At 41.4% G+C, this 25,813-nt stretch overlaps 1 protein-coding gene across 1 annotated transcript in view; it reads left to right on the top strand.

Moving 5' to 3' along the window:
• The window catches only part of SH3BGRL2 (SH3 domain binding glutamate rich protein like 2), a 39,767-nt gene extending 20,287 nt beyond the window's left edge, over positions 1-19,480 (top strand). The window contains exons 2-4 of the mRNA XM_069850934.1: positions 2,259-2,444; positions 17,235-17,315; positions 18,437-19,480. Coding sequence (XP_069707035.1) covers positions 2,259-2,444; positions 17,235-17,315; positions 18,437-18,451 — 282 coding nt within the window. The 3' untranslated portion in view covers positions 18,452-19,480. The remainder of the gene's footprint in view (positions 1-2,258; positions 2,445-17,234; positions 17,316-18,436) is intronic.
• The last annotated feature ends 6,333 nt before the right edge of the window (positions 19,481-25,813 follow it).

The raw sequence follows: 25,813 nt of genomic DNA, 5'->3' as shown, positions 1-25,813 counted from the left end.
AAAAATAAAAAGGAGGTATTAGGAAATGTGGGATGTAGGAGAATTCTCATGGTGTGAATAGTGAAGTACTAGGGATCTGATTAAATCTAAGTTTCAGTTAAACTTGTGCCCAGTGTTCAGACTACTGGCAGACAGCAGAGGAGAGCAGGTACACGTAGACTCACACGTGCTGGGAAGTGTCCTGAGCTTGAGCAGTGGAGCGTTCTGGCATGGAGAAGCTCTTAGAAGAATGATTGCCAACACAGGCAACTTTGGCCAAGGCTAACTTACAGTCTCACAGTTCATGGCCATGATTTAGATGTTGCTGCATGCCAGGGTGATTCCCAATGTACAGTTAGTGTGCGGCCACTTGAGAGGCTCCGGGTTTAATAGACTTGGCCAGATGATGCTGTTTGGCTGTAGGGCCAGAGGGCTGGCTCAGGCACCCTGTGGTTTGCTGGTTGCTGTGACCAGTGCAGGAGGGAATTCCTGTTGGCTTTAGCAATACTTCACTATAAGGAAATTACTTCTCCCACACATAATTTTAGATGCCTTGTTTCTGCTTGAACAAGTCCTTAATATTCATGTTAAGAAAATATCGATCTTTCTTTCTTTTGGACCTCTCGCAGCTTTTTTTTTTTGGTGAAAGAGAAAGTTATTTTTGTCTTTCACTTCTACCTTGACACAAAAATTTGTCTCTGCAATTTTTAGCGAGATAGTGAAAGGCATGTTGTCCTTTGTACCAGCAGTGGTAATGATGCAGAATTTTTTCTCTTGTTGATAATGCATTATTTGCGCACAATTCTAGGAGCTGCATTCTGTATGAAAAAAGTGATCCTTTCACATATGCCTAACTCCCCCAGCCCCGGGTATCTGTAAGAAAAGGAGAAAGAATAAGACACTGAAATGCAAACTGTGCTAATAATTTGAGAGCTTTGTCTTTGCAGTTTCTTTAGATGGCTACCCTCTTATTTCAAGGAAACAATGCTTCCATCAGTATTACCTCCAAAAGTTATGCATTTTTGTGGTGCATTTAGATAGACAGACTGGGTTGTGTGCCAAGAACAACTAGCACATGCACTTTAAAAATCCTCTGATTTCCAAATGGTATCTAGGTCATATGGTACCCACAGGCATGATTCATCCACCTGGGCTTTAAGCCAGTCAGCAACTGCGTGGATCTGACACTTCAGGAATACTGTAGAATTATTAAAGCTGTATTTTTTTTCTTCAGGTAATGCTCTTGATAATAGCTGTAAAAAATACAGTATGTAGTGTATAGTTCCTTTCTGAAAAAAATCATTTCATTAAATAAGATGCAAAAAGTGTAGTATGGACTGAAAGGAATGTAGAGCAGACCTAGCTGAATGAGCCCAGCTGAATTTCCTCATCCCTATAAGCTTTCATGTCAAAGGTTGCTATCTGCATGTAAAGTCCTCTTTGGGGCAGAAGCAGTTTTCACCTGAGTGTATCTGCTAAAATCCCAGCTAGTTGTTGAGGGTTGATCTTATTCAGCTACAATGAGCTAAAAACTGCCAGTGTTCTGCCTCTGTTAAGGTTTTTGTATAGAGATGATAATCCCCATACATTTAGTTCAAACCTCATGCATTTTTTTTTGCAACAAAATTACTTTTCAAGAGATGAGATCACGCTTATTTTTAGACGTGTGTGTTATGCAGGCAGCCACTCTTAATTAAAGATTCAGCAAGCCTTCTTCAAGGAACCATCTAGCTGCAATCTTAAAAGATGTGTAGGTATCTAGGAAAACAAAAATATGTGTAGCTGGGGTGCATTTTTTTTTGGATGTTGCAACATGTTTATCTCAATGAACACTTACAGGAGTAGATTCTTCCCAGGCTTCCTGGGTTTCTTACTCTGCATTTCTAGGTTCCAGGTACTTAAAAAATATTAGCCCTAATAACACTGAAAACAAGCTACTTCTTTTAAGCTCCTTCTTCCCAAGAGTCCCATACAGATTATTTTTTTAAGGCATCTGTAGAGACTAAAGGCTGAAATTCCCACAGCTGAACTAGAGAGATAGCCTTCTAGAAATTAGGTGAGGAAGTATAACCTTTGCTAGCTTGTAAAGAAATAGCAGTGTATAACTTTTTTGAATTTAAAAGTAAAAAATCTATTTTCTCCTTTGTTTTTCTGACTTTGTGACTTCCCACCTATGAAAGCGGGGTGGGAGAGGAGGAATGCTGTCAAGTTTGTAGGCGTATTTGTTATGGTGGACTTGCTCTCAGCATTGCTTTTTTCCCCTCCTTTCTTTCCTCTAGATAAAGAAGAGGCAACAAGATGTGGTGAGGTTTCTGGAAGCCAATCGCATAGAGTTTGAAGAAGTGGATATCACAATGTCAGAGGAGAAGAGACAGTGGATGTATAAAAATATTCCTGAGGACAGGCAGCCCGCGCAAGGCAATCCGCTGCCACCACAGATATTCAGTGATGATCGGTACTGTGGAGTAAGTAGCTGTTATGGTTCTCAGTGGATGATATATTAGTATACCCTGTTGGCCATTGAAAAAATAGGACTTGCTGTTGAGCTTTCTCTAGTAGGATCTGAATTAATGGTGGAAATTTGGGGTGATTAGAGCAGATAATGATCATATGGAGAAAATTCATATCGTTCATCTTTAAATCCTGATGTTGTCTTCAGCTGATGGAAGCCCTCCATGAATGTAAGAATGCTTCATGTACAACCTGTTGATTGTAACATCCCTTGTGAGACCGCTATAAGCTGGGGTTTTATGATATTCTTGCTACTTGGGCCTAGTCCAAGCATAAAAATTCAGAAGGAAATCTTTAGCACAGTACATGGGAATATTGACTAAACTGAATTGTATTGCCATCGTAATTAAGCTTCTTCTCCGCTGCTGCATAGTGTAAATTTCATTTATACTCAGAGACCCTTTATGCAATCAGAGCGGCTAGGATAAATGAAAACTACTTGCTGTTCAAACTGTAGAATAGTTTTACTTTTCCCTAAAGCAAAGCAGCTTGAGACCTGTTTTCCTCTGCTCAAAGACAGCCTTGTATGAAAGCCTGTAAATCTGACAACAGATTGATGGATGAGCTGGTTTCTCTGATGGTGTAAACTGCAATAACTTCTTTATCAGCTACTTCAAGCTGAAACAGTAGCATTTAATATGTTAGGAATGGCATCATATGAAAATTTTACTCTTCTACTTTGCCAGTGCAGTGCGGTGCAGCCCTGAGTCTTGGGTACTGTTGTCTGGGAGAATCTTCCGAGAACTTTTACTCGGAACAAAGTGTTGTAAAAAACCCATTCCTGATCCCTCCTTGCCTTGCTACATCTTTTCATACTTCAACTGTATGACTTGTACATCCTTTAGGAGTCAGGTTTGAGGTACCTGTTCGGTTGGCTGGTGGAAGGAAGGGTAGTTTGATGTGCCACGAGGAAGTGATTGGGCAAGATTTGTCTGGGAATTCAGTCAGAGGATGAAATGGGGAAGAGGATCTTTGTGGTTATAATAACTGGACCAGATAAAATGTGGGTATTGTGTGGGTTTCTTACTGCGACGTGGAGGAGATATAGCCAAGCTGGTTCTAGCTTAGTCCCTGCCAGACTCAATGGTACTGTAAGAAAGCTGCTTCTGGCTGATGGATTGTTCAGATCTGCTGAGAACCTGACAACTGTAGTGCAATTGTTAGCTTAATGTAAGAAGTGCATAAGAAGTGATGTAGGATTTTCTTGCAACAAACAGATTGGGTGTGATGCAGCAGCTAACTGGCTTCTTGAAGCAAGGTATTTAACATCCCTCCAATATGTTTTTTATTGGCCTTACTTGTTTATGTCAGCAATATATCTCATACCTTCCTACTTCAGGTAAGTAATTTAAAGAAATGTATCTGGGATATGGAAGAGATTTTAACCCTCACTTACAGAGCAGCCTCTCACTTATAAATAACATTTACATTGTTTTGTTTGATTTTAGTTTGTGTGGGAAATATAATGTTTTAAATTGTTGTTTCTTCCTTTCAGCTTGTCTTTATAGCACATTTTAACCCGGTCTTAGAAATTGCTGTTTGGAATTAGCAAGGAAGAAGATGTCATGCAACATGTGAGATGATCTCATTAATCTGTCTGCTCAGCTGATAGCTGTTTTGGTTGAGCAGAGTTAATCCTATTAGTAGACCTCACTGTCTGCATGAACATCTTTAAAAGGCAACCATGTTTCAAAAGAAACTGTATTTTCTAGAGTGAAGGAAGAAGTATGTGCTGGATCTCCAGCATTCATCAGTTAGCCTAGCTGCATTAGTTAATGAAGTTCCGAGGTAATAGACTGGAAGCAAAACGTTAGCCAGGAGGCAAAGGAGATCAGTCCTGGAAAGGGGGTTAAAATATCACAGTTAGATAAAGTCAGCAGACATTGCGTGATTTGTCTCTTCGTCATTTCTGCAGCGTTTTTGTTTTTCTTGACATAAATAATGATAAAATCACTATCAAATAACTTGAACTGAAAAAAAAGTTCCCACTGAGTTTTCTGTTAGTTGACTTAGTGAAAATTGTGGTTTATCACTCCTGACTTGTGTTCAGGCAGTTTCTAATCCAATTTGCTCTACCAACAAGCGCCGTCTGTTCTTCTGCCTGCTGGTTTTACAGTCTCACCAGGAAACTGTCTGTGTGCCCATTCTGGCAAGTACATTGTTACTGACAATACAGCCTGACTGACTGACATATGAACTGGTCAGATCCATTGCTCTGCCTCTAAATGTATGAAAACTAGACAAGGCAAAGCAAAATACCCTTTTTATTTTGTTCATGTTATTTCAATAGAGGCTCACAAGAATATGGTGTAAGAGCCATGACTCCATGTCATGTTCATAGCCATACTGTTTTTTTCTGTGTTAGTAAAAGCATTAATATATTTTTTCCTCTTCCCGTTCTTGCTTTAGTAGGAAACCTCAGCAGCGCGCACAAGGGTATTATCTCAGAATAGATTTTTCTGGCAAATTATTATTTGAAATAAGCACTTTTCAGAACGTAACTGCAATATAGATGGGACAGGACAAGAGGGAATGGCCTCAAGCTCTGCCAGGGGAGGTTTAGGCTGAACATTAGGAAAACATTTTTCACGGAAAGGGTCATTGGGCACTGGCAGAGGCTGCCCAGGGAGGGGGTTGAGTCACCTTCCCTGGAGGTGTTTAAGGCACGGGTGGACGAGGTGCTGAGGGGCATGGTTTAGTGTTCGATAGGAATGGTTGGACTCAATGATCCAATGGGTCTCTTCCAACCTGGTGATTCTGTGATTCTATGATAGAGGAAGCTTGTCTTCAGTATTTTCAGTAAGTATCCAAAACGGGTTGGTGTCAGCCATCTATGATCACTAGTGTAACAGGGGAGGACAATGACCAATGCTTACTGGTTCACAAGACAAAATACCTTGTACTTCAGGAGGAGGGATCCTTCTGCTACCAAGAGGCAAGCTCCATGTTTTGAAGTGTGAAACCTTGGAATTGAGTCCATATTATCATAAATATGATCACTAATCTATCTTGTCCTTCTCTTAGTCTTCTGAGGTGCACTCTCCAGTGTTTCAGTAACAAGTTCTGCTAGTGAATTTTGAATTAAAGTACTCAATATAAACCATTTTGTTTCCTGCCAACAAGATGAGACGTGAGCACAGAAAAACACAAGTCATTTTACCGATAATCCAGTGATGTGTTGTAGCACGGATACTATGATAATTTACATATTTTTATGTCTTTACAATCTGTTGTTTCATCCTAGTGACATTGCTATAACCTTGTAAGTGTGTGAGAAGAGAGTCTACATTTCAGACAAATCAGACACATGAACCTGCTCCTCTAATTTACAGTAATGGAAATCTAAAATTACTACAGTTCTTTTGCTCTGCTTAGTGCTATTTAAGAGTAGGGGAATGTGAGCACATAGCGCATATTCCAAGAGAGAACTCCTGCACTTTGCATAGAGAAAAGTAAAGTAAAGATACTTTGAAAAGGATCAAAAAAACAACAGCAAACAACCCCGCAAATAGAGCCTCAATAGAAGATAGGCTGTTGGGTTGCAGTTTGGGGCATTTAAACCACTTATAGAATCATAGAATCATTGATATGATATGATTCTATCTTTCCCAGCCACTTTTCTCCATATCAGAGAGGCTTTACCCACTTGACTTCTTTGATGGCCCGTTTTCACATTCATGTTCAGTGGCTTCAATGATCAGGTCCACCCCTTTATCACAGGCCCTCTCTTCCTACATGTCCTGATGTGTCATGGGCCCACTGAGCTATGAATAGCTTGCCCTTATGTTCCCAGTCCAGGTCCACCTAAACCATTCCAGTTCTGGCCGCCTGTTCTACCTACTTATTGTTTCCATGTACAATGGCATGTCTCGGGTATATGAGTATCTACATAACACACTTTTACAACAAGGTCCTCTACTTGAGCAGCAATGTCTTACCACAATGCAGCAGCCCAGATGAGCTTATCTCTGTGCTGTCAGATAGCTTCTGTTGCCACAGCCACCCTGACAGGACATTTGCTGCCATCTGTGAGTCAGTATAGAGTCAGAGTACTAGCCACTTATCTCTTTCAGCAATTTCTAGGGCCAGCTGGATGGCTTTCACTTCTGCAAACTGACTTCATTCACCTTTGCCCATGACAGTTTCTGTGACTTGTCTGGTGGGACTCCACATAGCAGCTTTTCACTTCTGATGTTTTCTCACAACATGACGAGACCCATCAGTAAACAGAGGATATTATTTTTCATTTTCTGGTTATTTATTGTACAGCAGGGCCTCTTTGGCATGAGTCACCTCCCTGGGCAATGCTTCAGAATGTCTGCCTTCTGGCCAGTCCATGATGATTTCTTCCTGCTCTCCCTCAGGAGGAACTTCTATCTCTTTTACTAACTGGGTATAGCTGTGATTCTGTTGTTTCTTCTTGACTACTGGAACAACTGTTGTAGTTGAGGGCTGGATTTCTGATTTATCAGCATTGTCTGTTTGCATGTCCTCGGATCCAGTGACCCTCACATTGTCTGTTTATGTGCCCTCAGATCCAGAGACCCTCTTGCTTCTTTGAGCGTAGGCATAGATCTACCCTGAGCTCCAGCACAGTACTAGAAGTTGTGTCTTTTTGGTATGTACAAGGCATCCCTCCTTCAAGGGGTCTGCCATCTCAACAGGGTTCTATGTCTGTTCAGGAGTAAAGTCCCAGACCATTGGATGTAAAAACTGCTCTTGGCACCTGCCCAAATTCTCCGACACACCTTGCTACCTGGTTATCGGTTGCCTCAGGTCATGTTTCTGTGTGGCATTCCCCACTCCTTGGTTAACCTTAAAAAAAGCCAAATTAAGTTACACTGTACTCACCAATACACCCTTCAGGTTCGTGAAAGACCATTGCAACAAAGGTGGAAACTTCTGTTCTGGAGAAGAGGAAGATGCTATTCTTCATTTCCTCCACAAAGTGGCTCTTGGAGGAGAAGAGGAGAAAGGCGTAATTGCTAATTGTCTCCACAAGGTCATTCCTGAGTACTGGCACGGCATCATTGCAAGGGCCAAGTACCCGATTAGGCGCAAGGCCAATGCTTTTATCATGTCTCTTCCAGGCAAAGCAAAAAAAACCCAAACTGATAAACAGGAAAAGCTGAAAACAGCTTTTAAAACAGCCATTAACAACCTCTTGAGTTTGATGTACAGAAAGAAAGGGACCAAGCAACAGAGCAACTGAAGGAAAAAACAAGTCAGCATGGAGAACAAACAAGTCAAGAAGTCAACCTTGGTGACCAGCAGTGCCAATTAACATCCTGCCAAGTAGCAGCTAAGCAGGTATAGCAGCTGTAAATTAAGTCTAGCATACTCTTATCAAATCTGTCATTTTCTTGAACCCTTTCCAGTCCCTGTTCAGGAGCCAAGAAAGGACTGTTGTGGGTTGACCCTCAGCCACCAATCACACAGTTGCTTGTCTGTCCCACCCGTGTCTGTTCCCCTGCCCTCCTGGCTCACTCAGCAAGATGGTGGAGAAAATTGGAAGAGCGAAAGCAAGAGAATTCATGAGTTGAGTTAAAGACAGATTAATAAGTGAAGGAAAGACAAAAAACCCAAGTGATGCAAATGTAATCATTCACCATCTCTCAAAAGCAGAGTGATGCCCAGCTGGTCTCTGAGCAGTGGCTACCTTGGAGGACAGCACCATTTTTTAATGAGCATGACATTACATGTTATGGACATCCCTTTGGCCAGTTAGGGTCACCTGTCCCAGCTGTGACTCCTCCCAGCCTCTTGCGCCCTCCCAGCTTACTCTCTGGGGGCTGCAGGGGGCCCTGAGTGAGAAATGAAGAAGGCGTTGATACTGTGCAAGCATTGCTTGGTGATAGCCGAAACACTGGAGCATTATCAAGGTTGTTTTAGTCACAGATCCAAAACACAGCACGGTAGGGTGCTTTCAAGGTTACAGAAAATATTCTAAATGCTTTACCTGCTGTTGTGAATTTATTTTACACAGCCAGATCAGTGGGGATTTGAGTAACCTGGTCTAGTGGAAGGTGTCCCTACCCATCGTAGGGAAGTTAGAACTAGACAGTCTTCAAGGTCCCTTCTGATCCAAACCACACTACGATTCTATGACTTTGCATGTGAGTTATTCAGATGTTTCTAAAGTACTGCTGGTAGGATCCAACTATTCAGTATCCTGCAAGTCAAAAACCATTTAAAAGAACAAACAAATAACTACTTATCCTTGCTTGTTACTTATTGTTACCTTTTTTACACAGGCCATGGAAAGTCCAAGCAGATTGAGAGATCATTGCAGACTGATGCATTAGGGCCAGATTCACAGAAGGACTATAGCATGATGTCAACCACTGAAACGCCTAAATTTGGGTCATGTGTCTTCTGGAGAGGATTTTGCAGTCCCCAGGTAGCCCTCTAGCTTTTTCATGTGGTAGGTGAGGAGCCACAGGTACATGTATCCAAACAGGATCTGCAGTAGCCAAAACATTGCACGTGGAGAGCTCCTAATGCAGCAAGCAAGAAATGCTGGAAAAATGATCTCTGAAATTAGGCCTGTGCCTCACACCTCTCTTCTGCTTTCTCTGAGATCTCCATAAGTGAATACATAATCCTTCTTAAACTTAGATCTAGTGCCTCCTGGATCTTCCAGAAGACTGGAAATCTCCACTTCCCAGGGAAGCTGCGCTCTAATTTTAACCTTACCGAGCTGCAAGGTGGCACTTTGAAACAGCGATGGTTTTATGTGCAGAAATCTGCCACTGCTGTGAGAGAGCTTGAAATTTAGGCCAACCAAGATTAAAAGGAAATCTGTTTCCAGGTGAGCTCAAGGGAAAATATTTACATAGCAGGCTGATTCTCCCTCCCACAGTTTTGTTTTTTTTTTCTTGGAAGCTGCTTATATGGTTTATAGTGTTAGGGTAAGTCCTGATGGAGTGCCTAGGGAGCACAGCAGTAGAGACAGAGATATGTGATATTTATTGTCCTTCTGTGAAATGTAATATATGGGTACCAACTCTGTCAAAACAGTGAAGGCGTATAGACAAGAAAGAAATAAAACGGGCTGCTCAAAGAGGTGCAGTGTTCTCAAGAAACTGTTCAGTGCCCATACAAATAGTGTGGCACTGACTTCTTTTCACTAAGTATCTTCAGTGTATTTTAGATCCTGGAAAGGCACGCATTTCTTTTTTTCCTCCCTTTTTATCTGCATCGAGTGGCACATATAAATATTCCCCACCCATGCCCCAGGATGGGCACTATGCTAGTTTGAGGTCTTCAGTGCTTGAATTGGGGAAGCGCTGGCTCTCCCTGGGTTAGAGGTGAGGGCTATGGGTTCTTAGCTAGTTGGTGTCTGTGTACCCTGTCGCTGCTGCTGGATGAATGGCAAGCATCTCATCAGCCTGAGTTTGTCATGTACTGGCTAAAACAATAGAGCTGTAGCTGACATCTGCTCCCTTTTATTAAAGCCTTTGTTTTTGGAAGCCCACAACAAGAGATTACTGAAATAAACATCTGGCCCTTAGGAGAGGAGTAACCAGTTGCTTTGTAGAGTAAATTGAATAAGCTCTTTAAAAATCCTATCCAGGGGTTTTATCAGAAGGTTAACTAATTGTAAGCTGTCATGTTTAGAATGTCCTGTGTTGTGCAGACAAGATCTTATTTTTGAGTATTTATGTGATATTAAAAAGACTCACACATGCGCACACATTCGTTCTCCAAGGAGAGCTGTGCTGAGTAAGAGCTTTCCATTGTAATCCTAATCAGATCAGTAAATGAATGTTATCTGACCTAGAGAACTGGAGTGCCCTTTTCAGGGAGGATGCTAACAGCTCATTCTCTATGGCATATGATATTAACTCAGTCAGTAGAAGAGTGTTGATTTAATGTATTTAAGTTATGAGTTCCCTATTATTACTTGTAAAAGTAATTACCTCACCTCTTCTATAAGAATGGAGAGATCAGAATCGTATCTTAAAAAATTGTTGCCAAAGAAAAACATATTCAAACAGCATATCAATAGACATATCTTTACATTCTGTCCAATAATTAACACATTTTAAAAGAATCTGTGTAAAAAGCAGTGCAAGCTATGCTTGGGCGGGTTTCTTGGATTTCTTCTTCTAGCTGTGGTAAGCAATAAGGAGTTGTCTGAGACATTTAACAAGCTTGCTGTTTCTCTTCTTGCAAACTAAAAGCAAACAGCGACAAAGCCAACTTGCTCTTTTAAAGAAACTTACTGGGAGGAATTTTATCCACAGTCACTGTCTTTGAAATTTCATTAGATGCACTTCTCCTAATCTCAGTTGCAGTAATAGATAGTGTCTGTATAATTGCTAATTGTAAATTAAATCAATTTTATGCTAATGTTTTACTTTGACCCGCTGCCATCCCGCTTGTGTTAAGTTCCTTGAAGCACAAATAATTGTGTATGCTGAACTGCAGTACTGCCAGTTTTAACTTTGGTGTGCACTAAATAGTTTCTTCGAGCAGTGACAGTGTTTATTTAAACAAGCCTCTGTGTACCTGCTTAAGAAAATGCCGAGCCAAATTAATTATGGCAGTGCCTGTAATCACATCGCTACAGTGATCTGGTTTCCTAGCACCAGGAATACAACACTTAAGGCCTCTGCTTCACAGCTGAGATACAGCTACTGCTGTAGCCAAGTTGAGCTTTGTGAATTTGGCAGTTGCTGTTGAGAGAAGGAGAAGCTACCCTGGAAATAGGCTTTCTAAGGAGGAGAGAATTCCCAAGGACCAACTGTTTTCCTCCTGGAGTCAATTGACATAAAAGCCACACAAAAGCCAGAAGGACATAAGGCATTTGTGTCATAATGCGGAATTAAATTCAGATTTCGTGAATATTTGTCCACTATCTCAAAGACTGTTGTAGAATTTGGGCAGTGGATGGCTGTTGGGATTTCTGCCTAGTCTAGGCATTAAGAGAGTTCTCCTGCCCTTGATTCTCCCTGTCTCGAAAACAAATATAACTAATGAATTTAGTAATTCTATTACATTTTCCTTTCATGAACTTCAGCGTTCTGGTGAAGCCATGTGACCATTTAGCATCCTTAGTGTGCTTGGGCAGTGTGCACCATGGGTCCACTGAGCTCTGCATCTAGTACCGATCGTCCTGCCACTTAGAAGGTTGCTAGCCTTCCTCCCATTACCACCTGGAGGATCTTTGCTCCTGAAGAAATTTACAGCCACAGCCTGCCTCTCTGTCCTGGTTTAGAGCACTCACCAGGAGCAGGGAAACCAGAGAGCTTTATGCCGTGCAAGGCCAGCAAGATTTTGCTTGTCTCTGTAGTTGTGCTGTTGAAACTTCAGTGCAGTTAGCTTTGCTTATTTTCAACAAGGCATCCTGGTGGTAAAGCAGAGGGGCTGTGTCTTTCTCAGACTACTTGGTGATGAAGCTGCCATTGGCTTTAAAGGTGAAGAGCCAGTCTTAAAGCAGTCAGATGGCTGTTATCCTGTTAAGAAACCTTTTCTGACTTGAAAGAGCTTTTTACTGTGCTTATTTATACTCCTGCCACTTCTCTATCTCCTTCTAACTGGCATTTGTCATTCTCTGTAACTTGTCATGCCCTTGCTTTTGTGATTTGTCATCTGTGGTTTTGTGACTTTTCAACTGTTCCAAGGGGACTGAGTGTCTGTGCATCTCCTTAGTTTTAGTAGCCTTAATCAGCTACTAATGTTGCCAGAATTTTCTAAGTTAATAATGTGTAATTAGCAGCTCTGGAAGGCAACAAAGGTCATCATTTGAAGCAATACATGTACAATTATATTTGTGCACATAGTTAGTTGCCTTTTGAAGTGGGGCAGTGGGTGGCAGTTTGCCATGCTCAGAATTTTTTAGGTTAACAGCTGCTTTTTGAATGCCTCCAAGGTGTCAGTGGGAGCCGCTTCCTTGCACAGGGCCAAGACAGTACTGCTCAGCTGGTCCCTGCAAAGCCACAGTGCCCACTGGCTTGGTAAAGCTGCTTGGCACTGCAGTAAGGGGATTGAAGTAACTTCAATCTGGTGCAGAAACTGGTGCAGAGACAGGGAACCACTGCCTTGGCAAAAGCAGCGGATGGTGGTGTCCTTCCTCTGTGGGAAGGACACCAGGTGGAACCTGTTGGCTCACAAGCAAGTTGGACTCTTGCCTCTGCATGAAGCTCTCAGCTTCCACTGCGCTTGGCATCATTTTCCTTCTTCAGTCTCTGCATCTACTGGTAATAGCAGCGGGGTGTTCTTTATGTGAGACAAGAATTTTCGTGTTCCCAGATTTAATGTGTGTGCATGTGGCCCAAATCTGCACAGACTTTCTCACCTTATAAGGATAAGGTCAGAGGCGGGATGTTTTTGGAACTTCTGTTATCTTCCCTGTATTACTGGGGAAGTCAGGGATGCCCACTTTGAACTCCTACCACATGCTGAAGCTAAACAAATGAGTCATTGAGATCATGCTTCTCAGAAATCTTTTAAGAAACTACCATACTAGAATTATTTCAACTTTTATAGGACTGTTATGTGTTTTTATAGCATTTTTTGCACATTTGAATATTTTGGGATTGTATATTTTCATTGCAGAGATTAGTAGAAAAATTCTCCTATTTAAATTTTTACTGCTACTTTATCTAAAAGCATGATGCTTCTTTCTCCATCTCGCATGAAAGTAAGAAGGTGTCAATAGCATTTTAATATGTTTTGCAATGCCGATATTTCAAAATGGTGGGTAGATTTCTTCTGGAGGATAATGTCTTGTAGTTGTGAAATATTCTGCTCCTTTTGAAATGAATCACAGAATCACTAGTTTGGAAAAGACCCACCGCATCATCGAGTCCAACCATTCCTATCAAACACTAAACCGTGCCCCTCAGCACCTCATCCACCCAGTGCCTTAAACCCCTCCAGGGAAGGTGAATCAACCACCTCCCTGGGCAGCCTCTGCCAGTGCCCAATGACCCTTTCCGAGAAAATTTTCCTTCTAATGTCAAGCCTGAACCTCCCCTGGCGGAACTTGAGGTCATTCCCGCTGGCTTTTGTGCTTTGTCAAACATGCACTTACTCAGTTTAGCTCGTCATTTAACCTTCATGGCTTTTTTTCAGTAAGTGAATTCAGGTTTGATAATTTGTAAAAATGTGAAAAAAACATACTAAATCAGGCCTGGTTACTTCTGGAAGCAAAAATTGGTAACTAGCACTTGCAGAAGTCTTTTTATGATCAAGTCTTGAATTACTTTACAGAGATTAAGGTAGACAGATGTTCACAGCTATACATAGATTAGTTGAGTCACAAAGTCACTGTTAGAGCTGGGAACGCAGCTTTATTTCTGACATTATTTTCAGGTTGTGAATCCTTCTCTGCTCTGTTTTTCTTTCCAGTTTATTAACAAAAAATGAAGAAAACCATGGTCTTAGAGTAGAGATGGTTTCGGAGCTAATTGAATTACTGGGATTAAGACACTTCAGGAGCACCCCAGAACTTGAAAACAGTGATGAGACGATGACTCACTTGAACAAGCAGACAGCCTTCCTTGGACAAACTGTTGAGACAAGCAGGTGTGGGGGTGTTCATGAAAACTACCTGCGTGCTCAGGAGGAAGGGGTGCTCCTGGCAGAGTGAAAATTATGTGTCTTGAGCTATGCTGCTGCAGAAACGCCCTCAACAGCTGCCTGCTTGCAGGTTGGCTACTTATAGTTTACAAGATTGTAATGAGTAGCTTAAGACAATTTAAGCCTGCCCTGATATTAAGGGAGGGGTGCCCTTGTTCTTCTCACTGTGGGTTGTACTTGTCTACTGCTCCTCTATCTTCAGCTCCAGAGATAGTGTGATTCACTTTTTGATCAATCCAGTGCAAAATATAATTACGATTATTTCTCAGTTAGATCAGGCACTGTCTTTACATGTGGTTGCTTACATACCTACTGTCCCTCATGGCATTTCACCTGCTTCAGCAAAGTCAGGCTGGACCTTTTTGAGGTTTAATAATGTCCATGCAGTTTTTCTCATTCATAGAGGTCAAGGGTTTAATCAAACGTTGTTCTGCAGAGCTTCACTATTACTTCATTACTCCTGTAGGTATCCAATGATTATATTATCCCTTTCTAATCCATGGCATTGTTGGGGTTGCTTTCAGTACTGCTTCAGCTTATGTTGTGATGTCTGTCTATTTTATTTGGGCTTACTTTCTGGCTATTAATCGTAAATATGTGTTAATTCAGAAATCAGCATCAGCTCATCACCTTTAATGTTTTTTTAAAATGATGTAAAAGTATCTCTTTCCTCTGCTTAATTGTATGCTTAATTTCAAAATGGATAACAATTAACAGCAAGGGAACTCAAAACTGTGTCTAATAATCTTCATATGTTAGCATTTTAAACAGTAATTGTAGTAGTTCTGTGCTCATCTGTCTGCAAAGTTTATTTTCCACTCAGTGATGCTGATCGCTGCAGGAGATTTCACCTTCCTTTGCTCCAGAACTGCTTTATTCCTTGAAGTGTTTCGTCCCTCTGACGATTAAAGCAAATAAACTTGATTCTTCCCATGGGGTGAAGTGAATAGATTGTATTCATTGGAAATTATGTATCACACACGGAGAAAAACCATGGAACTAAAAACCAGTCAGAAGAAATGTGTATATTTTCTCTCTCTGTGTATACACAGGTGTGCACACGTGGGTGAAAGCTGAAGGGATCAGTACATATAAAGCTTAGTTCTGCAATGCTGACTTTGTGCCATTGTTTTAAGAAAATGGTGACAAAAAAGAGGGTTAGGCTAGGAAACTGCCTTTCTGCAGCTATGTTTTTTTCTGGGCTGAGGGTATTCGAATGATTATTCAACTGCAAAGTATCACTTTGCTAGGACAGTTGTGTTTACATTTACCGTATATCATTATGGAAATGCTAGTAAAGCATCTTTGTCTAGCGCATCATAAAGATATTAAGAGAAATTCTGCACTTCCACAGGATGATTATGGATCTCGTGGGAGGTATATTATCCTTGCTATGGTGACGATGTATTTTCTGTCCAAACAATCTTTTATTTTAAGTTGGTGGAGAGGAAAAAAGAGAACGAAGAGAAGCAAAGTCTTCATCTACAAGCACACGCTTCCCTTACAAAGTTATTTTGCAAAATACCAACCATCCTTCTGCAAGGATATAATTTGGTATATCTTATAATTGGGTCTGGCAGGCACGATGAAGACCTGTTCAGGGATTTGCAGCGCATTGTGAAGACCAAGAGAAATAGTGGGAAGCAGAATGCATTCTTCCTTCTTGCTTAGGAACTGAGAAGCCAAAATAGAAGTACAAATGGGTACTGGCTAGACATGAGTAAACTCTGGTTGGAAGATAAAAGAAAGTTCCTAATCTTTGCATATCTTATGATGGCCTTCCAAGAATAGCCAGGTCAGAGAAAGATTTCTGCTTTTCGATTAGAGCTTCTTCTGTGTAACTTACATGCCCCTCTGTGATTGTGCAGTGGTTTGTGAGGTTACAGCTGCTGCTGGGGAAAAGCTGGGGTCCAGTTTCAGGGAAAGCACCTGAAACTGTGACAATGAGAAATGAACTCTCAAGAAGTAGTGAGATTAGAGGTTAGGAGTCAAAGAAGTGCTGACTTTGGGGATCAGGTGGATTGGGAGTGACTTACACAGATGAGAAGCATGTGGAGGCAGGAGAACAGTGTGTTACTATTCTGTGTTCAAAGTATGTATGTGCACAGTCAGTATTTAAAGGGATTTTTCTTGTTGAATGCTTTTAAGTTAAGTGTAACTGCTAATCTTAGAAATTTACAGGTGATTGTAATGTAGTGATGAGCACATACCTGAAATTTCCTGACATTTACAGAGTATCTTATGTGTCAGAAGTGATTAAGTAGGGTTTAGTGTTTCCATTTTGCATTTACGTAGAGGAGGAAGAGAGTCTGAACTAGGTGCTTTACTGTTTGCTCGTGGTCATAGAGGAAATCTTTGCCAAACCACTAACAGAACCTGAAACTTTCTGGCTTCTTGCCATATGCCAAATCCATTCACTAAACTATGCCCTATTTTTCACTTTTTCCCTTGAAAATTAAATATCGTCAGCTCATCTGAAGATAGAGTAGCAGGTGCAATACAGTAGAGGTAGTAGTAACACTTTGAGATCAGAACCTGATCTTAAGCTGCTGAAACCTAAAAGGAACTTGAGCTTGGTAACAAAGCTTGGTTTTTATCTCTCTCTACAACAAATTTCTTTACCATAGTATTTTATATTTAACTATGTGGTTGTCCAAGGCTAAGATATGATTGCTGATTTCAAAGGATACAATGATGTTGAAGTGTCTGTTCCAGCACAGAACAAACGAGTATTTCAGCTGCTATAGGACTTCTCGGAGATTTCCATGTTAGGAAGTATTCTGTTTGCTAAAATGCAAATTGGAAACCCAATCGCAAAATTATTTGCATTGTTAGGTACTTAAATACCTTTAAAATGTACCCACAATAGATTTCCTTTGAATGCAAATCCATGTTTGTATTTTCCTGTCATATAAAGTAGTGAAAGATGTTGTAATTTGTGTGCTTATCTTTCCCATTGCAGTTGATGATGTCACTACAGTTTAGGATAGCTTTTAGGTTTGCACAGGGGAATATGGGTGAGTATCAAGATTTTCATGAGCTTTATTATATATCATCCTTTAGTCTAATACATGATGTGCTAAGATCAGTTGCAAAAAGATCAAGGCAAATGTTGACTCATGGCATTTTTTTGGTTTGTTTTTTTTTTCTTCTAGGATTATGAAGGCTTTTTTGAATCCAAGGAGAGCAACACTGTCTTCTCCTTTCTTGGACTGAAACCTGCTGTAGCATCAAAGGTCAGTGTAGTATTTCATACTTGTCATGGAATTCTTGAAATACTGAAGTTGAATTTTCTTTGAATCAAAAGAACTCTGTGTGTGGAAGTACCACTGCCTTTATTCATACCTTGTCCATATCAGCTTCATGCTAATGAGGTAATTGAAACTGTTGCCATGAAAAGCAAAGCATTTTAAATGAAACCAAGAATATACCTGGGAGTTAATTTGAGACAGTAGATAAATCAAGTTTAAAGGATATATTCTCCTTCACTTCGTCAATGTAAATTGAAAGCAAGTGGCTTTATTATAATAGGAGACAGAACTAGGATCTTGATCAATGGAATATCTGTAGCTTATGTCACCGAAACATTGTCTTACTGAGCTGACCTGGCACGATGGCTCAACCAGGACAGGATTTATTTGGTAGGCATTAATTTTTTTTTTTAAATGCTGAAATGCTGGAGCAGTCAGGAGTTACAGCAACTTTTTGGATAAGAATTAACTAATATATATATATATACAAGTCAGAAGACAGAGCTTTCTGTTGAGGGCAGTATGATAGAGGAGATATTATTGCCGTATGAAAGCCTGGATGCTTGTTCAAAGGGACTGTATGTTGTACTTTTGGGCAGTAGATCAAGCACACAGGAGAGGATTTTTCCTCCCTTGGCCACTATAGTTACAGCTGCGTTTGGTAGGAGTTTTGTTTTGGATCTGTACTCTCTTGGGTATCTGTAGAATTCCTCTTCTGCCAGGGTTTCATTTATTTGAGGACACCATGACAGACAGAAGTGGGAGGAAACCTCATCTGGGAACCACAGAAGCAGGTTATTATGGCAGCTTGCTTTTCTTCATAGCTTGAAGAACCAGTCCTAGGAAAAGGATAACTTCCTACTGCCATCAGAAATAGCAGCTTCTTTGCAGCTCTGTTCCTGGGAAATAACCTGTTGTAGGCTGGAGGAGTGTCTCTGTGAACTTGGCTGGATCACTGCTTCAGTCTGATAGTACTTCAGACTGAGGCATCCTCAGCTCCTGTGTGGACCAGGATTAGAGGCATCTCATAAATGAATGTTACAGACACAGGAGATGAGAATTTATTCATAGCATTAATAATACTTTTTTCCTTTTCTTTTAAATAGGAATCAGAACCCTAGAAAACCTATCTGAAGTATCAACAAGCACATCTTCTGGATGAATGACCCTGTTCTTCAGCACACAACAGCTTCCCTAACGGATCACTGTGATACAGCAAATACGCATCATTAGTAATAGTCTGCTTGCCATGAGATGGTGCTCTCCAATAATGTGGAGTCAATAACACATATGTGAAAGAGGATTAAGGCCAGGCTACTCATCTTCCTTTTTAAAGATACTAATTTTTGATGTTTCATTTTTGTCTTTGGATTTCTTTGGCAACTGGCACTGATATTCTAATGGGCACGTATGTTTGAGTATAACCAGTGCAAGTGCAGGGTTTCTGTTGTCCGTGGATATAGTTCTGTAGTCAGGTTCCTTACTGCTTTTAATTCTTCCCACTGCTGTAGCTGAAATTAGCTCGTCGTGATAGTTTAAAGTGCTGGTGGTTATTAGAATGTTTGTGCTGGCTATGACCCAGTCATAGGATCTCAGACTAAGCCAATAACTGCCATATTTTTGCTCTACATTTATTTATTGTGGTGTTTATGCTAGATCACGTTTGTTGTAAGAGACATGGGCTGCTAACCTTGTACATGGAAACTTGGTTTGTCTCATGATGCACATTGCAACTGACAGTTTAAAAGCAGTTGTTACCACGGAGGAGGTGCCAATGTGAAATATTTTTACATGGTTTCTCTTCCAAATGCAGGTGAAACGTGGAGGAAAACACTTGATAGAAAATACTGGGTAGTTCAGGAAAAGCGGCCTCATAGCTTATGATGATATTAAATTATCTCTTAACTGCGAAAGATTAAACACCCAGAGTTGCAGCTCTATTGTTGCACTGTCTTAAAATGACATTTTGCCAAAACCTCGAGTTTACCTTCAGTAACACGCAGCTCCACCATTAGCCACGAGAGTCAGGGCTCAATCCCATTGATAGTCAAACACTCTACCACAGTCCAGGAGCACACCTAACTCACCCTGCTGTTTTCCTGATTATATCCCCAGGTGAGGAGATGCTGGAGGTGCCTCAAAGACAGTGAGAAAGGAATAGGAATGGTTGGACTTGATGATCCAGTGGGTCTCTTCCAACCTGGTGATTCCATGATTCTATGATTAAAGCTTAGCATGTGCTTTTCTGGATAAGTCCACAACAGTCAGCTCAGGTGCAGAACAAGAGCCAAGTAAAGAAAGTGGAGATTGTTCCTGTGTAAGTGCATTGATGCACATAGCAGAACTTAGGCCCATGACTTGCCAATAGCCATTACAAAATGCATTCCAGACAGAAGACAAATTGCATTATGCATTTTGAATCAAATCTGACTATGAAAATAGCAGCTATGCTGTCATGTAGCTTTTACTCAAGTGATTTCATGATGACAGAGTAGTGCCATTCCAATAAATGTCCTTACGTCTTTGGGTTAATGAGAAACCATTATGTGGTATCTATGCAATCACAGTGTCACTCAGACTGTGCGTCTTTAAGGAAGTCAAACTTGTAGAAAGTGTCAGAAAGCAAGACTGTCTGTGCAACAAACCACCTGTTCTGGTAAAAACAGTAACCATGGCATCTGAGACATGTTAGTTGGAAGGGACAACTGGAAGTCACCCTGTCCAGCACTGTCAAAATCAGGGCCAACACAAACACTAGTTTGCATTGGCTACAGGTCTGAAAAATAACCAGAGATGAAGATCTCATAACTCTCTAGGTAACCTGTGGCACAGTACTCTCCTAGTGAAAAATTTCTTTTAATATCTAGCCTCAACTTCCAGGCTGTAATTTGTGGTTATTGCCTCTGCTATGTTTTCTGGCACTCACAGGAAGAGACTGGCACCATCCTTTTTGTAATTGCCTTGAAGATAGTTGTAGGTCACCATTAGATCCCCTATAAGATGCTTTCTTACCAGACTAAACAAACGTGGCTTCCTTGGCCTCTTTTCACAGGCTGTCTGCTTTAGGCCCTTGGCTGCTTTGCTTTGGTGGAGGACTACTCTTTCCAATTTCTTCACATCCCTCTTGAACTGGGGGAGGGTCCCAAAATGGTATTTTGGATGTGGCCCCACCAGTGCTGAGCAGAGGGGAACAGTAACTTTCCCCAGCCTGCAGGACACACTTCTCCCAGAGTAGTGCACCACGTGCTTTCCCCTATTTGGAGTGAGCACCTTGCTGGCTTATGATCAACCTGGCATTCACCACTAAAATCCCCAGGTCCCTTCAGCAGGGATGTTACTCCGGCCGTCAGTTCCCAGCCCACACTGATGTCTTGTCACATCCAAGGGCAGAACTTTCCACTTGCTACCAAGCTTGATGAGGTTTGCCTTGGCTCGGTCCTGAAGGTTATTGAGTTGCCACTGGACTGAAGTTCTGTCAGCTGTTGCCAACCACTGAACCATGTTCAGGTGTCATTTGCAGATTTGCTGAGGATGCACAATAGGTCATCGTCCAAGTCCCTGCTGGAGAAGCCAAACAATAGGAGAACAGTAGCCTCTTGGATTTTGGACAAGAACTTGTCACTACAGAGATATGACATGAACAATGTTTATTGCTACCAGTTGCTGGAGTAAAGAACAGGTTTCTTTCCTGTTCATGTTGTCTCAGTTACAAACTGCTTATAGCTTTGTGTCTTTTCCCTTTAGTACAAAGGCAAGAAAGCTTTAAAAAAGGAGATGTTAAAGGATTCCATCCATAAATCAGTTTGTCTTTGGATCCTCTGGTGCCTCCTTGGCTCAGTTGAAGGGCTACGTGGAGGAACAGCACTTAGATTTCAAGTCCATGGTTGTATGTACCTGTCAAAATCTTAGCTACAGCACCCTCTCCTAGAGGAATCCTGGCTGGGAGTTGATAGCTTGCATATACATATGCATCTATGTGTATATATGTATGTGCATTTTTCAGAACTATGTTGTCTATAGTAAGTTATTATGATGTGCTTGTCACCAGTCTCATATTTTCATGAGACTTGAAACCTCACTATAGGAAGGGAATGGGACATGAGGTGGAGCTATGTTGTTAACTTCACCAAGTTCAATATAATTATTCCTAAAAAAAAAAAAAAAAGGTTAAAGAAAACTATTTAACTTTGCAAATGAATACAGATATAAATTTTCAGAGAAGCCATCCTGGATTTGTCATGTACTTGATATGTTGTAAGCTTTGAGAACTGCCTGAAGTCCCAGTTTTGAAAAAATTCTAAGTGTGTGAGCATACATGAGCAATCCTGGGCAAAATCCCAGGCTTGCTGATGTGAAAGGCAAAACCACACTGATTTCTCCAGGGAAGAAATTAGTTTCACACAATTCCTCTTGAATTTTGATAACTGTAGAATAAAAGCCTCCTGTTCAGTGGAGAGCTAGTCGTGTTAGAGCTGCCAGGTAAACCTAGCTTATTTCAGAGCACACACATGTGGGCATAATCAGTTGTATGAAGGACAGCACTAGCTCCAAAGATATCCTGCTTGCTTGCATGTATTGGCAGTGTAAGTCTCTTAGAATATGTGGGTTTGAAGTATAAGTGGCTAGTTTTTAAAAAAAAAAAAAGTATATATGTTCCTCAAATGTGAATTTGGTCTGTTGTGCAACAGCCTTATTTTTGTAATTAAAGCAAGTAGAGTTCTAGTTTGTTACATGAGATGATCTGGAATTTTGTAAACCAGTTTTTTAAATAATGAAATGTAACTATGAGGTAGCAGAAAAGGTCTGTGGAAACTAGAGTGATTTATTGAAAGAAATAGCAAATTCTTAATTTTGTTTAAAACATTTGCATATAAAGGTATGCTTGAGAACCATATGATCCCAATTTTTAGCTAATACTTGTGTCTACCCCACTTTTTAAAAGGGAGAGCAATGTGAATTAAACTGTAAATCTTTGAACCTTGCTAAGTTGCTGTGTGGGCTGACATGCACATACACTGTATCAGTGGCTTTGATAGAGGTGGTTTTGTTTGTGCCACACACTACTGGATAGTGCCTTGCCAGAAAGAGGACTGTAACTGTAGGGTCTTCTTAGATGTGCTTAAACTTTGAACTGAGAAAGGGATAGTTTCTATATTGCTATTTTTTTTGATAATGCAGTAAACTGATTTTGAGGCCTGAGTCAAAGGACACGTGCTTTGTAAGGCTGAAACTGTTTTTGATGAGTCTTCTGAACTCCTGATTTTTCTCAGTGTGGTTTTCTCTTTTTTTTTTTCTTTCCTTTTTGTTGATTGTCTAGAATCAAACCTTCCAAGGGAAGTGAACCTAGAGTAAAGCCCCTAAATCCATGTTTACACTTCCAAATAACTCTCTGATTCGAGTGTTGAGCAGCCCAAGTGCTATCACTGAAATGAAGAGGAGCTACCAAGCTCTCAGTGGATTTCTAGGCTGTTCCTCCCTGCCCTGTCTCTGTCAGGCCATTTGTTTAAGGAGTCCAGTCTGGGAATACCACGATTCAGAAGCAGGACCCTGAGATTTTGGGCAGTGCATTGTGGCACTTCACAGGAGTGCAGGAGTGGGGTCATCACCGGGAAAGTGCCAAATCCCATTAGTCTTCAGTGACTCATCCACTGGTTTCACTAGATCTTGGCAGGAGCGATGGGAGGAAGAGGGAGCCCTGTGTGTTCGCCTTGCAGAGAGAGGGAGCAGAAGACGTGGTGGAGATTGGCCTGTGGCTTGGTGGTGGCACCTGGAGCAGTGATGTTCACGGGGTCCGTGGCTGGCAGTGCCCTGTGTGAAACCACACAGCACTGCTCTCCATGGGACTGCACCTGCCTCATGGCTTATCCATCACCCTCGTGCTCCCTCAAGAATTTGGGAGGGGAAATGGAGAGCAGCTTCTTGAGAGCATCCTTCAGCCGGGGCAGATCCAGCTTACTCTCTTCTTTCTATTCTTTACCTCTTCCTAACGTGCGTCATCCTGTCCTGCATAGACCTACCTGTGCGCGAAGTTGCCACTCCTGATCTCTTGTAGCATCCCTGTGAGGTCGCAAATGCAGAGCTGGTGTTCAGCTTCACGGCATCAGTGTTTCGTAACCAAATGGGGGAGGGAGCACGTTGCATCCTAGGCTGTGTACACATGGAGTTCTAAATTATGTATTGAAATTGTGTTCACCTAATAAAAAATGTAATTCTAAAAAAGCATTTGAACAGTGTTGTGTGTGCCCCAGGGAACTATGGAACAAGGAGTCTTTATCCTTGCTGCAGCCCCCTCTGCTGACAGCCTGTGGTTTGGCTCGGGCTCTGCAAAGCTCTTTGCCTGGCGTGGGTGAGTTTGGTTCTGTGAGATGCTAAGTGGCTGTGATCCCTGTTGACTCAGCGGGAACTGAAATGTGCAGAGCACCTGCTGGGTTAGGGTCGAGCTACTCTCCAGAGAAACAGCAGTAAAGAAAAAAGAAAAAAAAATAATTTTTTTGCCTTCCATTTTGTGCTTGGGTTAGTTGATAAATACCATGGAAATAAAGGTCAGATCCTCTGGGATGGCTTGGGCAGCAGGGCCACGATGTTTTCAGTTGCTAAAGTTTTGCACCTAGGGCTGAAATATTAAGGAGTGATGCTTTTTCTTGTCTGAAAGGAATGTGAGTTCCTGTTTTGCCTGCCCACTTTGCTACCCTTGAAGGCTGGTGGTCCTTCCATTGTCCCACCATGCTGTGCCCCATAGCGGCTGATAACAGCTTTCACTGCTGACCCCCTAAGCTAATGGTCTTCCTACTATGAAGCTATAATCACTGGGACCACTGGTATAATTTTCCTTCAATGACTTATCTTCTCTGGGTTTTCACTGCTTTAAATTCTTGTGTTTTTTCTTCCTGGCTTTATTGGATATGCTTTTTAGATGTCTTCTGTAAGTGGCATAAATTTCAGTTTAAGCCATGAGAGGGCTTTTAGGTCAGGACAGCTGTACAGCGTTGCTGTGAAATATGCTCTTGAGTCATTAAGGTAAATTGCTGTAGCATCAGTACTGCTCCAGCCAGGCTATAATACTTAAGCCCTAAGTGGTCATTTCATGTTCTTCAGAACATTCTTGCTCTCAGCAAAGTGTAGGTATCCATCAAACCCACTTTCTCCTACAGAAACATGCAGAGGTGATGGCATTTCAGTGCAGCAAAATGTCATGGTAGATATAAACTAGTCAACCTGGAGATGTCCTGGAATACAGAGCCAAATCCTCAGCTGTTTCTGTCATCACAGGTTCTGTTTCATAAAACAACCATACTCCAACTAAAAGCAACAATCTGGGTCTTGGTTGATGACTTTTTTCTGGTTTTTTTTTCCCTAGGTTTTTTTTGTTTTTTTTTTCTGCTTCACTATGCCAGTGGGAAGGTTGTTTCAAAATCCCACTTCTGGTTCCAGAACCAAAAACCAAGCCTTCCAAATTCCAGCTGAAGTTTATTCGTGACTAGCTTATCTCCATTCCTTGTTCTCCTTTCATTTAAATAAGTCTCCCTCACAGGAATTACCTGTCATTACTTCTGGTTTCTTCTACTGCCTTAGCCAAGCTTTCGTCTGGCAGGAGAAATGGCTAAGCCAGTACAGAGTCCTGTTCTTCTGCTGACACCACTGACATCCAGGAACAACTGAGACCCTTGGGATGAGGCACTCCCCCCTATATGACAGCATAGAGATACTCCATGAAGTAAGCCCAGGAAGAGCTCTTTAATTACTTTGGATGGGGCCTTGAGCAGCCTAATCTAGTGGGAGGTGTCCTTGCCCTTGGCAGGGGAGTTGGAACTAGATGATCTTTAAGGTCCCTTCCAACCCAAATCATTCTATGATTCTATGATTCTATGATTCAGCTAGCAGAATTAATAATTTAGAGGTGTAACAAAGACAGAGATGATCCTGATTCTTGCTTTCTGTGGCCTGGCAGAAGTCTTGCTATTTAAGTTTCTCATTTTAGGCCTGACGGGGCTGCTCCAATTTAGCATTTTTTTCTGGGCATAATGTGTGGGAAGATGAAAGAACTGTGTTTACTAAATGCATTAATTAAACACTCTCTTGACAGACTTTAACCTTCGATTAATTGAAAGGTGTCAGAAAAATCGTTAGACAGGGATGCGCTCCCTGAACTTACACCAGCTGCAGGAGTAGATTACGGATCTTAGAAAGACCATGGGTAGCTAGCCATCTTATAGAAGCTTATTTCAATACATAGACACAAATACTAGAAAAAGTTGATAAAGGTAGCTCCCAATTCCCTACTAATTCAAACAAGGAACATGACTCCACAGCAGACAGGAGTTACCCAGGCACAAAAACCTGTACATGAGGGGTCTGGGACCTGTTGCAGTCATGGGTTTATCTGTATGTGCTGTGGTGAGTGTGATAAGGGCAATGGACACTTTCCCCCAAACCTGTTCACAAACTGCCTCCTGCCTTTCAGCAGCCAAGTGCTGCCTGCTGGT

This window comes from Phaenicophaeus curvirostris, chromosome 2, assembly GCF_032191515.1.
Source record: "Phaenicophaeus curvirostris isolate KB17595 chromosome 2, BPBGC_Pcur_1.0, whole genome shotgun sequence".
Lineage (NCBI taxonomy): Eukaryota > Metazoa > Chordata > Aves > Cuculiformes > Cuculidae > Phaenicophaeus > Phaenicophaeus curvirostris.
Note: the sequence above shows the minus strand (reverse complement) of the source record. Positions and strands in the feature narration are given on the sequence as shown.